General features: G+C 36.5%; 1 protein-coding gene across 3 annotated transcripts; it reads left to right on the top strand.

Moving 5' to 3' along the window:
- The first annotated feature begins 663 nt into the window (after positions 1–663).
- On the top strand, positions 664–14,822 carry LOC107706262 (cytoplasmic dynein 1 light intermediate chain 1-like). 3 transcript variants are annotated; one of them, XM_016509933.1, is made up of 14 exons: positions 664–837; positions 1,066–1,139; positions 2,539–2,655; positions 3,138–3,368; positions 3,578–3,738; positions 5,036–5,129; positions 5,452–5,587; positions 5,804–5,915; positions 6,106–6,165; positions 6,803–6,847; positions 7,612–7,732; positions 8,358–8,489; positions 9,811–9,829; positions 13,131–13,198. In XM_016509933.1, the coding sequence occupies exons 1-13, from the start codon at positions 734–736 to the stop codon at positions 9,816–9,818; spliced, it is 1,395 nt and encodes a 464-aa protein (XP_016365419.1). In that variant the 5' UTR covers positions 664–733; the 3' UTR covers positions 9,819–9,829; positions 13,131–13,198. The 3 variants fall into 3 exon arrangements, with proteins under 3 accessions (XP_016365419.1, XP_016365417.1, XP_016365418.1); XM_016509931.1 differs by lacking the exon at positions 9,811–9,829 and having other exon boundaries at positions 669–837; positions 13,131–14,822; XM_016509932.1 differs by lacking the exon at positions 9,811–9,829 and having other exon boundaries at positions 669–837; positions 7,612–7,702; positions 13,131–14,821.
- The last annotated feature ends 101 nt before the right edge of the window (positions 14,823–14,923 follow it).

The raw sequence follows: 14,923 nt of genomic DNA, 5'->3' as shown, positions 1-14,923 counted from the left end.
TAAAACAACTTATATTACAAACATCTTCAGCTTGAGGGTACATGAAACATTTCTTTTTCAACTTCTTAGTGAGACTTTTAATTCTATTCTATTCTACTCTATTCTAATGTTTTCTTTCTGTGATGATTTTACATTTCTAATGTCCTCACACTTCCCTGGGGATCCTTGCACAAAACACTTCTCTGTCTATCAAATTAATTCAGTAGTTTTGTTCAGAGTTTGCTCATATTCATTGAATGGATTATCTGAAATTGAACTGAGAGGCTTATAATTCTATTCTATTTTATTATAACCTTTTTATATTTAACTGTTTTCTATTCTGCTCTATTCTAATCAATAAATCTATTCTGTTCTACAAAAATAAAGGTTCTAAAGGGTTCTTGCAGTGATGCCAGAATAAGTTTGGGGTCTTCAACTAATTTTCAATGAAAAAATAAAAAAATTTCTCAGTGTGAAGAACATTTTAATAATCTAAAGAATATTTTTACTCTATAAATACATTTTGTGCAATATAAAGTGTTCATGGATGTACTTACATACATACATGGTCAATGGAACCATGGATGCTAATAAATAGTATTTTCACGATTCTATTCTATTCTATTCTATTCTTTTAACCTGAGCCTCGGCAGTGATTGCGGCTCGCAGTGGTCCACGCCCAGCAGAAAAGCAACGCTCGGCTCTGTGCGATACATCCGGGGCTCATTCAGGGGTGTCACTCAAGCCTGCGAAGATGGCGACGTCGGGCAGAAATACACTCCTATCGGTTAGCACAAATGTAAATAACAGCACTTCCGAAAGCCAAAACCTCGAGGAGGATGACGGACAGAATTTATGGTAGGCCTAGCCCGTTCTTTTATCCCCTATTCAACCTCGGCTGTATGTGCAGAACGCGGCTTTAGGTGGCTCAGAGCCGCATGTGACAGTTGTTAGCCGCTAACTTGCAAATTGCCCCAGCCGGGCAGGTACACACAGGCCAGCCTGAATCAATGACCGCAGTGATGCATACTTAATAAAGCGATGTGATTTAACAGCTAATGCCACCCTGTGTTCCTCTGCGTTCAGGTCATCGATATTGAGTGAGGTGTCGACGCGCTCCCGATCAAAATTGCCGTCAGGAAAGAATGTGGTGGTTATGGGTGGGTGTTTTTTTTTTTTCCTGTCACAAAAATTGCTGTTTCATGTCTGCTCTGTTTCAGCCTATTGATCTGCATCCGATTTTACATTATTAATAAATAACATACAATGCTGACTGAATGTAAGGGTTTGAACGTACTCTATATGTGCACTGATGTGATTGTAAGTGTGCTGTTATTGTTATTGGCGCACGTCATTGTCTCCAGTCGTCGCCGTCAGACACCGCGCGCTCAAAACACATTTGTGCCAGTCTCGTGAATTTTACTCGGTATTTTTTATAATTGGCCATTTATTTCGCCTTAACGATTTGTATATGGTACAGACTGTCGGGTTTGGTGAATAGAGATAATCCGCACTCTCAGACAGGGGCCGTGTCCTAAAGTCTACCGTACCGCCTACTTAGACAGCATCATAGGCGTGTTCCGAGGAACAAAATGCTGCATTTGAACTATTTTACATACTGAAAGGCTGTATATGTGCCAGTGATGCCTAGAAAGTGCTGTCTAGCCGTCTATGATGACTACAAATGCTATCTAGGTAGGCAGCTCACTAGTTTTTGAGACGCAGCCAGTGATTGGCTCATGTTTGCTGCCTCAGTGGGTGCGCTTTACTCATAGGGCGTCAGACATGATAAATGGCCATGCAAACTGAAAGAATATAAAAAATAAAAAAAAAACTTCTTTATTAATATAATTTATTATTACTTTCATGGCTGTTTTTTTTTTTACTGTTTTGCCCATGTTTTTTTCCTTACCATATTAAGATGATATTGTTTTATTAACAAACATTCTGGAGCTGTAATTTCAGTGTGCAGACATCTCGTTTTTATTACTATAAAATATATCACACTGTGTTGTCTTTGTCAAATATATTAATTCACATTAATTCCATAAATTGTCAAAAAAAACAAAACAATAAAAACAAAAACAAAGGAAATCACTATGCGTTTGAGTTCAAGTGATACATTTTTCACTTTCAGCAGATTTTTTTCTGTCTCTTCATTTTTTTGGTTAATTCTTGACCCTTGTGTTTTTTTTTTTAGAAATTAGAATTAGAAATTCTGAGATCTATGTTTCTCTTCCAGCTTTATATTGCTCATCAATGCGTCTTTTATACAAAACCTAAATTTTTGGTAGAGTATATTTTTTGGAGATTATTCATATGCTTTCACTAATTTATATGCTTTAAAAACACTGCCACCAATTCTCAATTCGCCTATTTTATTAATTGCATGAAGAATTTGCGTAAAAACGGAACAGAGAAATGCCGCATGTTTATAATCATAATTAAATATGCATTATATATATATATATATATGTTTTTTTCAGGATTCAAATGCATCTAAATCTCTTAGTTTTTTTTTTATTATTTGTCAGTGTGTTAATCTGACTTGTTTTACAGGTGAGGTGGGGTCTGGTAAGACCACCTTGGTGGCCAAACTACAAGGTGTAGAAGAGTACATGAAGGGCCGAGGCTTAGAGTACCTGTATTTCAATGTTCACGATGATGATATCGATGGTAAATATTAAATCGTTGTCTAGAGTTTGATACTGGCAATATATAAACCAGTTTTAGATGTATAACCTTAAATGACACTGAATTAGAGAATCTGGTTGTGATATACTATAATCAATCAATCAATACGTTGAACGGTTTTTAACACTGCAGTATTTTGAAGCAATGTTTTAGTAGATTGGTCATGTCCTTTATTTAAATGGAAAAGTGTAGGACGTAAATAAGAAAAGATGCCATAACTGCGCACTGAGATTATTTAGTGTCATTTGCAATTTATTTATTTTAATGCATCATTAAGCATGTTTGTTTAAGTCAACTTGAAGAATAAATACGGTTACTGTTTTCAAAGTATTAGTTTTGCCAACCCAAGCAGTCAAGCGTAATAATCAGTGACGTTTGTCATACTTAGTATAGAGGCAGCCTAATGACCAACAGTAGGTAACTCAATACAGACATGCTAAATCTAATCAAACTCTTTTTGTCAGATCATGCACGGTGTAATGCATGGGTGCTGGATGGGGACCTGTACCACAAAGGCCTGCAGAAATTTGCTGTATCAACAGAGAACCTTGAGGACTCGCTGGTTCTATTTGTGGTTGATCTGTCCCGGCCCTGGCTGGCCCTCGATTCGCTGCAGAAATGGGGCAGCGTTGTGAGGGATTTTGTGGACAAGCTCAGAGTTCCCCCTGAAACCATGAGAGAGCTGGAGCACAGATGTGAGTAGCGTCTTTGTGTGTGTGTCTGTGTGTTTAGATTGTGAGTGTGTTCGCATGCTAAGTACCCTGTAGGAATGATCTAGTGTGGTGATGCATTTTGATCTGCGATGGTCCTTTATATTGCTATGCATGACAGTTCTTATACTTGCATGAATGGGTTTGCAGTTAGTACAGTAAATATCTCTGAATGTAACTGTGTTTGTATGCAGTGGTGAAGCAGTTTCAGGAATACATGGAACCAGGAAGTGACCTGGAAGCTGTGCCCCAGAGAAGGAATCCTGAGTCCGAGGAAGAGAGCGTCCTGCTGCCGCTGGGAGACAATACACTCACACACAACCTGGGCCTGCCTATAGTGGTGGTCTGCACTAAGGTACACCTGCTCGAACTTCCTGGGACTTGTATTTAAAAGAGCAGCTACAATGGAGCATGCATTTACACACTACCGTTCAACAGTTTGGGGTCAATAAGATTTTTAAAAAAATTGTTGAACTAAGTCATATATGAACTCATGAAGGCTGCATTTATTTGACTAAAAATACAGTAAAATATTACCCAATGTAATATAGTGAAAAATGATTACATTTTTAAGTAGTTTTATATTTCGATATATTTTAAAATGTAATTTATTGCTCTGATGGCAAAGCTGATTTTTTTAGTAGCCATTACTCCAGTCTTCAGTGTCACATGATTATTCAGAAGTCATTCTAATTCTAATCTTTTTACAAAAAAATTTTTTTTTATCGATGTTATAAATAGTAGTGCTGCTTAATGTTTGTGGAAAATAAAATTCATTTTTCAGAATTCTTTGAATAGAAAATTAGAAAAAGCAACATTTGTTTGAAATACAGATCTTTATAAATGATAAATTGCATTAAACGGTAAACGTTATAAACTTTTTACTGTCATTTCAAATCAATTTAATGCTTGCTTGCTGAAAAAAAGGATTAATTTTGTAGGGAAAAAAATCTTACTGACTCCAACATTTTGTACATCTTTTGTACAATGCAGTTCACATGCCACAAATTTGACTGGTGAAGTAGAAATGGTGTGGAATTCTATATATTTTCTATACTTAATCTTTTGTTTTAAATTTCCAGATTTTCAAAGCAGTTTATTTCTAGATTTAAAGGGGTCATATGATGCGATTTCAAGTTTTCCTTTCTCTTTGGAGTGTTACAAGCTGATTGTGCATATATGCGATTATGGTAAGAGGCGTTACATTTCCGACACGTGCTTGTGGTGTTCGACCAATCACAATGTACTGGGTCAGCTGGCCAATCAGAGCAGACTGCGCTTGTCGGAAGGAGGGACTTTGTAGAAAACGAAGCGTTTGAGAGAGGCGGGGCATAGAGGACCTACAAGTATTTGAAGTATTTGAAAAATAATGTGTTTTTTGAACATTAAAGCATGTCAACATATTCTGTTACACCAAATAATGATCTTTAAAAAAGCATCATATGACCCCTTTAAACTTGATTTTGAATCGTCTCAGACTGTTGGATCCCACATATTTCAATGAATATGATAAACTTGCCATTTCTGGTCATTGTTTACCAAGTCGGTTCTGCTTTTGCTTTCACTAAAAGGCCCAAATATATCAAGTTACAAAGCAAGGATGTAGTAGTACGTTAATGGAGTCTCCCTTTCATAATTCTCTCTCTGTGTAGTGTGATGCGATCAGCACTTTGGAGAAGGAGCACGATTATAAAGACGAGCACTTAGACTTCATCCAGTCTCACATTCGACGCTTTTGCTTGCAGTGTATCCTTACACATCAGCATGTCTGAACCAAAGCTGTAATGATGAATATAATTCACCCTGCACATTTTAGTCATCTGGACGCCAGGTTATTTTCATGTTCAGTTTTATCTTTAAATGTCGAGTGTAATTTTTTGTGCATCTGAATACAGGCTACACAGGTAGATGTATTGAATCTTGTTTGCTTAACAGTGGAATGTGGGAATATTATCTGCTGACCCGTCATAATGGCTGCTTTCCAAAAATCGCTGAAGTGAAGAGCTTGCATGTTCCATGCTTAAATGTAACCTCACCTTGTTCTTTTCCTTCACAAGTGACCTTTCAGATGGAGCAGCACTACTTTACACATCCATGAAGGAGAACAAAAATCTAGACTTGTTATATAAATACCTTGTTCACAGGTTATACGGCTTTCCCTTCAACATCCCAGCTCAGGTGGTGGAGAAAGACTCTGTGTTTATGTAAGTGACTCACATAAGGCACACTAACACATGAATTACAATCAACATGAAATGAAAATCAATTGCATATTGTTCATAATCTTTGTAATGTGAAATAAATGCGACTTTTATTACAAGCTAATTAAATACAAATGGGTAATGTAGTAAAATGGGTTTATTGCATCAAATGTTTCTTTAACGGTACATGTGTTCATATAATCTGTGTTTCATTTTCAGTCCATCAGGATGGGACAATGAAAAAAAGATCGCTATCCTGCATGAAAATTTCCAGACAGTAAAAGCAGAGGACAACTTTGAAGATGTAATAGTGAAACCTCCAATTAGAAAGGTAAGAGTTCACGCTTGATTCGATCTTTGCCACTGGATATACAGTTAGCTGAATTCGGCCATAATATTTCTTGCCATGAAAATAGCCACAGAAGCTGGAATGGCGTTAAACACAAACAAACAAACAATATACAGTTAGCTGTAGAATCTCTCTAATCTAGTGATTGCTCATTTGTGATATGTCTTTCCAGTTTGTACATGAGAAGGAAGTTCAAGCTGAAGATGACCAAGTATTTCTACTAAAGTTGCAGGTAATTGCATAATATTGTATAACATAATCAACAAAAATGATCATTTCTTGATTTTTTTTCAGCAGCCATTACTCATTATTAGGCTTGAGTGTCACATGATCCTTCAGAAATCATTATAATATGCTGATTTGGTAAACATTTATTAGCTATTTGTAGATTTTTCTAATTTAAATATAAAATTGATCATAAGCATCATTGGCTCGGCATAAATGTGCAGTTTTCATTTATTGCAAACTGCAAGCTTTTAGAATGTGTGACCATGTGCACCATCGAAATGTGCAGCACACATATTTATTTAATAAAATCGTAGCCTTTTGAAGTTTAATAATAACAGGTTGTTTCCTTTTTCCTGCTTTTCTTTGCCCAAATGTAAGACCTTTTAAATTAAGATGTTTGTTATACAATTTAAGATACCTTAAATTTGCTCCTTCTAAATATATTTTATAGTTTGCGCACAAATATTTTTTGTCTCAAATGTGACTGACATGCTCTCGCTGTCAAGCCCTGTATTTGTAAGTCTAGTAACCTGAGAGGTTTTTTAATAATCCATGAAACTTGTTTGATAAACCAATCATTGCCAGAATATTTAAGAAATAAACGCTGAATTATTTCTGTTCTGTCTTTGCCCTGCTCTCAGTCTCTGTTATCTAAACAGCCTCCAGTCACTGCAGGAAGACCAGTGGTGAGTGTTTTACATGCGCTCCATTTACATTTCAGCCCACAGCGTTACTCAGTTGAATCATGTTTTGGATAAAGACTTTTCCTGCTACAAGACATTTGCATTTAACAGACACTTTTACTCAAGCCGATTTATTTGTTTTAATTTTTAATAGGGATGTAACGATTCTAGAGGCAACCACTGCATTTTAATTATGATCCAAACAAAGATGCTGCATACATTCAACATGAGCAGTTCTTAATCTAAATTAGATTGTATAATTTCTAAATTAGAAGCAAAAACAGAATGGTCTGACTTCAGTTTTGTGAAACTATACATAAAATATATCTGCATGAAACAGAAACAGCAGAGCTGAATGAGACGCAGATTCACTCTCTGCCAGCAGGTGGTGCTTAAAGCGTTTCCTTGGTTTCGGCTGTAAACAAAGCAGCGCTGCACTTATGAACTTTAATATGCATTATACAGAGGCAAAATGAAAAGAAAAAATACCATCTAAACTTTTCTAAAGACAGTAAGTTCCCCTCAGACATACATTCATATAAACTCCTACCCCTAATTGAATTGCGATTTGTTTAGCATCTCAACCGATTTGAATCGTCACATATTTTAATCGATTTTCAACCGGCTCGTGGTTAATCGTTACATCCCTAATTTTTAACATTCATCTTTGGTCTTTTGTTAGTCGTCCTCTCATACTATTTATTTTTTTGTTTGTTATTTTATTACATTTTATAATCCTAAAACCTATCTTTATGTGTCTGTAACAGGACCCAACAAACAGAGCTCCCACCGGCTCACCAAGGACGACCAACCGTTCGGCGGCGGCTAACGTGGCAAACGTCATGCCCATGCAATCAGGTACCAAGAAGATTGATCCCAACATGAAAGGTGTGTAAGAGTGTGCCATATTTAGGATGCATGCCTCCGATTCCTCTCCATCTTTCTCGGTCTCTGCATTCCGTCCTGTAGTTTCTCTCCTTGGCTGCATTTTTCCAACTATTGGGAGCAACAGCTTTTGGAGTCACACCTTTCTAGTTCTTGGGAATTTATTCATCCAGTCTCTGGATCTGGTTTCATGATTTTCACCACCCTGTCTTCTTGGGAAGAATGTGACTTTCAACATGAGATACCATCCTCAAAGCTTGTGTCTAGACTTATGGGTGAAAATCTTGTTTGTTTTGGGCAGCAGTGATCGTGAATACACTTTTAGTGTCTCCAGAGATTGTTTCAGGATGCAGATAAGAAGGACTTTACTCTTTTAGGTTAAAATTATAGGAAAATTGCTGCCATGTTTGGAGGAGATTAGGAGAGCTTGTTGGGATTAAAGCTTGTTTCTTTGCTGAACTTCTTTCAGACTTTCATTTCGACTTATTCCTTTACACACGTTTTTAATTCCAGCTTAGGGCTCGGTAGATGTTACTGTTTTGTAGCAACCTGAATCTAGTTTAGGCTAGTATCTGCTAGAGTTTCAGCTTGTATGGTTGTGCTAATTTATTGTCATTTCTTGTGGCAGGAGGTCAGACGAGTGAGGGTGTGCTGGCTAACTTCTTCAACAGTCTGTTGACTAAGAAAGCAGGCTCACCCGGCCCGGGCGGCCAACCTACAGGAGGAGGGAGCAACACACCAGGAACAGTCCGCAAGTCAGGTGAGGGATCCTCTGTGACAATATCACTCCTCCATTCATATCTGTGTCCATTATCATGGTGAATTTGAAGTGTTTTGACTTGGAGAGCTTGAGTTTTGTATTTCAAAAACAGAAAATTTATATAAAACCTGTTTTACATGGTATGAGGCGGCAGATGTTGACTTCAGTACCACCACGCAGGAGTAAACAATTTTGTATTTTCACAACATCATTGACCAGTAAGAAGGGATTTACCCTACCGTTTAAAAGATGGGTCTGTAAGATTTTTGAAAATGTTTTTAAAAGAAATTTAAAGGTATAGTTCACCCAAAAATGAAAATTCTGTCATCAATTATTCACCCTCATGTCGTTCCAAAACCCGCAAGACCTTCGTTCATCTGCGGAACACAATTAAATTAAGAAATGTTTGAGAACATCCGAGAGCTTTCTGACCCTCCATAGAAAGCAACACATTAACTACCACATTCAAGGCCCAGAAAGGTAGCAAAGACATCATTAATATTGTTCATGTGGCATCGTTTAAACGTAATGTCATGAAACTACGAGAATACTTTTTGTGCGCAAAGAAAAAACTTTATTCAACAATTTCTTCTCTTCCATGTCAGTCTCGGCTGCCATTCACAAGAGTACCACGATGCGTTATAACTTTTTCACCAGTAATTTACCAAAATTTAAGAAGAATATAATATATTACATGGAGAAGAAAATGCCATTTTATTTAGTTAATCTTATTTTTCTCTCACTGGAACTCAGAATATGGTATTCGCAGTTATCACCTAATTCAAGAACACTAGCATTGAGCTGAAGCAGTAGCATTACACTGGCATACAACATTTAACACCGCCTTAGTGGTGACAAGATCTCAGTCTGATCACATACTGTGTAAAATGACCTTTACAACTATTGAATCTGATGAAATTCACTTTAATATATTATACAATTTGGACTCTGGCATGTTTTTGAGGCTCTCCATCATTTTTCAACATCAATTTCATAAAAGCAGTAGACCATGTCAGCATATGAAAACACCCTGTTTCTGTGGGCCTTGGAGTGTTGTTGTTTTTTTTTGGTCATGTCTTCAAAATTAATAATTCGCAGCCCTCAGAAATAGTTGTGTTGGCACAGTAGATGATAGAGGCTTGATGTTGCAAATGATGGAGCAGGTCTGTGTGATTATTATCTTCAAAACACTTCAAATCTAGTCTTGTTCATGTTGTACACATGTGAGGTCACTGAGGTTTGTCCCCTGTTCTCCCTTTTCGTTCGTCCTTATTTTGTCCTCATCACCCTCCTCTCCTGCACCTTTATCCTCCCATCCCAGATCTTTGACATCAGCGACAGTAAAATTAATGTATTTGATAATCTCCTCTGCATGTGCAGCTAAAAACCCCACTAATATTTCAAGCTGACATGCTGTCACCCTCATTGTTCACAGTGCATCAGATTACTGAGTAATAACCCAGTAATCTAGCACAAAACTCAACAGAGCAAATTAGCTTACTCAACCTCCTTAAAAGGATAAAAATTGTCTGTACTTACTCACCCTCATGTTTTTCCAAACCTGTGTGACTCACTTTTTTTCTGTGGAACACAAAAGAAGATACTTTAGAATGTCTGAAGTGTTTTTGTCCATATAATTAAGGTCAGAGGGGTTCATTGTTGTTTTGGACCCCATTGACTTTCATTATATGGACAAAAACAGTTGGAACACTCTTCAAAATATCCGACAGAAGTAAGTCATACAGGTTTAAAATGACATGAGTAAATGATAACGAAATGTTCATTTTTGAATTAACTATCCCTTTAAAATTTAAAATGGTGAAAGAATGAAAAAAAGTGTTTGGCAGTAACTACATTTGTTAACATGCCTACTAAGGGTTTCTACAGATTTAACATTCACCTTACAAGCTCTAAAACCAACAGCAAGTGCAGTGGTTTTATGGCCCACTCTCTTGTGTCCTTTCATATTATGCTTTTGCATCTTCATTTGTTTTTGAACCCATAATGCAGCTTGATTTTATGGGAGTGAATTAAAGGTAAAGTACCTCATTGGCCACAGTGACCTCTCCCAGTCATCATTTTGTGCCCTGATTTTCTTACTGTGACCATGTTAACATGTATGAGTGTATTTTTTTGACCCTTTTTTTCTTCTGTACTTTGGTATGAATGAGTGAGCAACTACATTTGTGTGCACTTTGCTCATCAGTCATGATATTTAACACCTTTAAACTGTCTTTCATCATGTGTGTTAGCCAGGGGATGTTGGCCACGCTAAGGTGTGTGTTCAGGCGACTGTCCCTCACTTGCATCCTTTTATTTAACCACTGCTGCATCTTCCTTTTTTTTTTATATATATATCCGCTAAAAATGTCTTTTAGCACTTTTACACACCTATGCATGTATAACTTTGGCCTGTGTTATATGTCACTGTCTTTTTCGTTTCGGGCCCCCATCTTGCTCCTCTGTGATTAACACTGTCTGTCTCGTGCTGAGTTTTCAATTGCACAGTTTAAGGCCGCCTAATAATCACTTTATGTATATATAAATACACACACATTCAGTATATATTTTGAAAATGTTTACATGTGTATACATTTATATATTTGTATTATATTATATATACATATATTTAATATATAAACAACATTCTTCTTAAATATATACATGCATGTGTTTGTATTTATATATACATAATAAATATACACAGTACACACTATTATGTAAACAAAACCTTTATTTTGGATGCGATTAATCGTTTGACAGCACTCATTTTTTTACATTTTAAAAAATAGTCTCTTATGCCCACCAAGTCTGCATTTATTTGATCAAAAATACAGTAAAAACAGTAATATTGTGAAATATTATTACAATTTAAAGTAACTTTTCTATTTTAATATATTTAAAAATGTTATTTATTCCTCTGATGACAACTGAATTTTCAGCATCAGTCTTTAGTGTCACGATTCTTTTGAAAACATGTTAATATGCTGATTTGGTGCTCAAGAAACATTTCTTATTAATATTTATGTTGAAAACAATTATGCTGCTTGCATTTGTGGAAATGGTGATACATGGTTTTTAGGATTCTTTCATTTTTCTAAATCTTTTGTTATAAATGTCTGTATTGCCACTTATGACATTTAGATGTTCTGTTGGTCAAATATCTTCTGTTGATTGATTCAGAGATCATCATAGATTGGTTCAGAAGGTTACAAAGACTAGTGTGACTGCACCTCTTCTAAGTTGCACTATATTGGAGCAGGAAACTGCTGGTGAATGCATGAATTGATAAAAAAAAATATATATATATATATATATATATATATATCTGAAATGCAATGTAATTTGCTTTGGATAAAAGTGTCTGCCTAATATTTAAACATAGATGACAATAATTCAATGATGGGTTTGTTTGGTGCCTGCACTGTAAAGGCAAAGAATCATGTCAAAAACCAAGGCAATTAATTTGCAAACTAATTTAGATTACAATCCACAATCACTGCAGGGCTAATTTTTAGCACATAATTAGTGGAATTAAGACATAATAAGCCTTTAAACAGTGATAACATTCCCATCAGATCAAAGCCTTTTGTTTGGCTTAAATTTCTGAATTTACATTGTCTAAGCATTGTGAATTGTACCTTTTGAAGCACTATATACGCAGATGGTCAGTTAGTAAAGTTTTTACTGCATGCTTAATGTTATTGTGTTGGCTGGATTTTCCTTGTTTTAAAAAAAAAAAAGCAGCTTTCAACCTGAATGCGTGTGTGAGTCTGTGTGAAGGTTCATTGACAGTCTTTCATCTCCATTCATTCCATCGCTATGTATTTACTTTTCTCTTTCAAGCTCAAAAAGTTCTTATTTCTGATCTTTCTGCTTAACATTGATATAGGAAAAGCAAAGGCTCTTTCTTACTTGGGCTTCCCACTTGCTCTTGAGCTAAATAGTTCACTCACAGACTCACAAACACTGACATGCTAAGGTTTTAAGTGTATTGTCATCCCTTCTCACTGATGTAGGAATATTCTGGGTTTAAAACAAGTGAATGCCAATCGACAAACACAATGTTTACTACCACAAAAATTTATTTTTCGAATTGTCCCTTCTTTTCTTTTAAAAAAGCTAAAATCTGGGTTACATTAAGGCACTTGCAATAGAAGTGAATTGGGCCACATAATGTGAACAATATGCATGTTAATATAAAACCATGTACTGTGAAATCTCTTACTTAAAATTTGTGTAAAGTTATATCCAGTTTTACAACGGCAACATAACGCGCGAAATCCTAAAACAACCGCAAAAATGATTTGAACAGCTTTAGATTTTAACAGAAAAATGAAAGTGCTTTTATAGGTTTTATTTCTGACTTTAAAATTTCCCAAGAACTGGTCCCATTTTCCTCCTTTCACTCATAACCCTATTTTTTTTTTATTACATTTTATTTAAAATAAAATAAAAAAATTTTTGTCAAAATAATTTTTTTGGTAACTAACATTATGCCACAAATCCTGTCGATAAAGCTTAACTTGTATTGAACCCAAAATATTATTTTAAAGCTTTGGTTAATACTGCTTTCAAATAACGTGATGTGAATTTTGGCTAGCGTATAATTCAGTTTGATCCTATCTTGTTCATTCTCAGGCTCCAAGTTGGGGTTGACCGATGTCCAGGCTGAGCTGGACCGGATCGCCAACAAATCTGACCTGGACTCCTCAGCCCCTAATGCCACCACACCCCCTGCCGAAAACGACGAATCCTGAATGAGAGGCGGGGATTATTCACCGGCAAGCTCCTCCCCCTTGACACTGCTCTCTCCGCCCCCCGAACCTGCTTCCCTTCTGCCACCTCTCCTCCCTTCCTCTCCCTCACTCTTCCTCTTGATCTTGTTCAGAAGGGGGATTTATTCCTGTTTATTCCAGTGACTTGAAGCTGCATGTCGGGCAAATTGCGATTGCTATGTCTGTCTCCACACACACGCACACATGTACAGCGAACGGGTCTGTAAAAAACCATAGACACAGGGTTGTGGTAGAAGGACACTAAAAGAGAGGATTAGAGAGGAAATGGGGATGTAGGGAGAAGTCCGAATTAGAAAGTGAAAGGGGTTTGTGAACTTAAGTGTATCTGTATGCAAGTTAGATTTTTCCTTGGCTTTCGGTAGTGAATTATTTTATATGAAGGATCCTGTTCGACTAAAGTAAAAGTCACTCGGCTTCTGATAAACAAACGCACATTTTTACTGATCTAAACGTCTTACTAAGCCTCATCTGAACAAAAAAATTAAATAAAAATAAAGGGAAACATCACATTTCAGTCAGAGAGAGATTCGGTCAAACGATTCATTGGATGTGGTCACCTTGTGTTGGTGTTTGTTAAATGGCTATCTTTAGCACTCTCAATACCTGGCCTATTCTTAAGTGTATCGATCACAGGACCAGAACAAATGTACTGACATGATTGCAATGCTTTGTAATATCCATAACCCCTTTTTTGCTGCTGTTAAACTGTCAACAGAGTCTCCAAGTCAGATTGATGTGATCTGTTGCATACAATTAAAAGTATCTAAATATTGCACTATTACACAATAGTAGGCAATGACACTGAAAATGATCTCTAACAATGCTGACTGTAGCAGAGTAGTGCATTTAACTGGAGAGCGAGAGTTTTTAGCTTAGACATGGTTTATGAAGTCGTCTGTGTAACTGCTGATCAAGACTATTGATGGGACTGACAACTATGTCCGGTGTAAAAAAAAAATTGTTCGTTTGTTTGTTTTCTATGTTCAAAGGAGCTTGAAAATTGGATGTTTCTGTGTATGTATGTTCTCATCTTTCAACTACAGCCGGTTATGGCACTGTTTATTAATGGATGCACTAGAGATCATGCAAACACGATCAGTATTACTGTCTTTTCATTGGTGTGTGTGTGTGTGGGAGTTTGAGCAAAATTAGTAAATTCAGCAGGAGATTTGTCTGTTTAGAGACTTTAACGGCTAGAAATTAGTACCGCGATGGGAAGGGAGGGGGGAGAGGCAGAGGTGGCAGGGCAGGTGAGATCTCAGATCACCCTCACCTGCATGTCCAGTCATCAACCGAACTTCTTACGAGAGGTAGGGGGAAATAAACATACGCTAATATGGTCCTGTAATTTCACAAGATGTAGTGATGTTTCTCTGGATCAGGTCTGTAATCATTCTATTAAAGTTGTATTTATTGGGAATGGCTGCTGTCTGTGAGGTTCTTTTGTGTGGGTGGAGAGCATTACGACACAGGAAGTCTGTGGTCTCAGCAAAAACCGATCTTCTTTGGAACAGAATTTCCAAACAGTTCAACATTTTACAAACCGTATATTTGTTTTTTTATTTATCAACATTCATTTTTCTTTCATAAAGCATTAGATAAACAAGTTTGGCCACCAAACCAACTAACATTACA

This window comes from Sinocyclocheilus rhinocerous, unplaced genomic scaffold, assembly GCF_001515625.1.
Source record: "Sinocyclocheilus rhinocerous isolate Xijiao unplaced genomic scaffold, SAMN03320098_v1.1 scaffold53, whole genome shotgun sequence".
NCBI lineage: Eukaryota > Metazoa > Chordata > Actinopteri > Cypriniformes > Cyprinidae > Sinocyclocheilus > Sinocyclocheilus rhinocerous.
Note: the sequence above shows the minus strand (reverse complement) of the source record. Positions and strands in the feature narration are given on the sequence as shown.

Bases quoted from the DNA above. Each gene is read 5' to 3' on its own strand.
- LOC107706262 (XM_016509931.1), top strand. From the start codon at position 734: ATGGCGACGTCGGGCAGAAATACACTCCTATCGGTTAGCACAAATGTA. The intron at 1,140-2,538 runs GTGGGTGTTTTT...CTTGTTTTACAG, and splicing joins AAAGAATGTGGTGGTTATGG to GTGAGGTGGGGTCTGGTAAG. The intron at 8,490-13,130 runs GTGAGGGATCCT...GTTCATTCTCAG, and splicing joins AGGAACAGTCCGCAAGTCAG to GCTCCAAGTTGGGGTTGACC.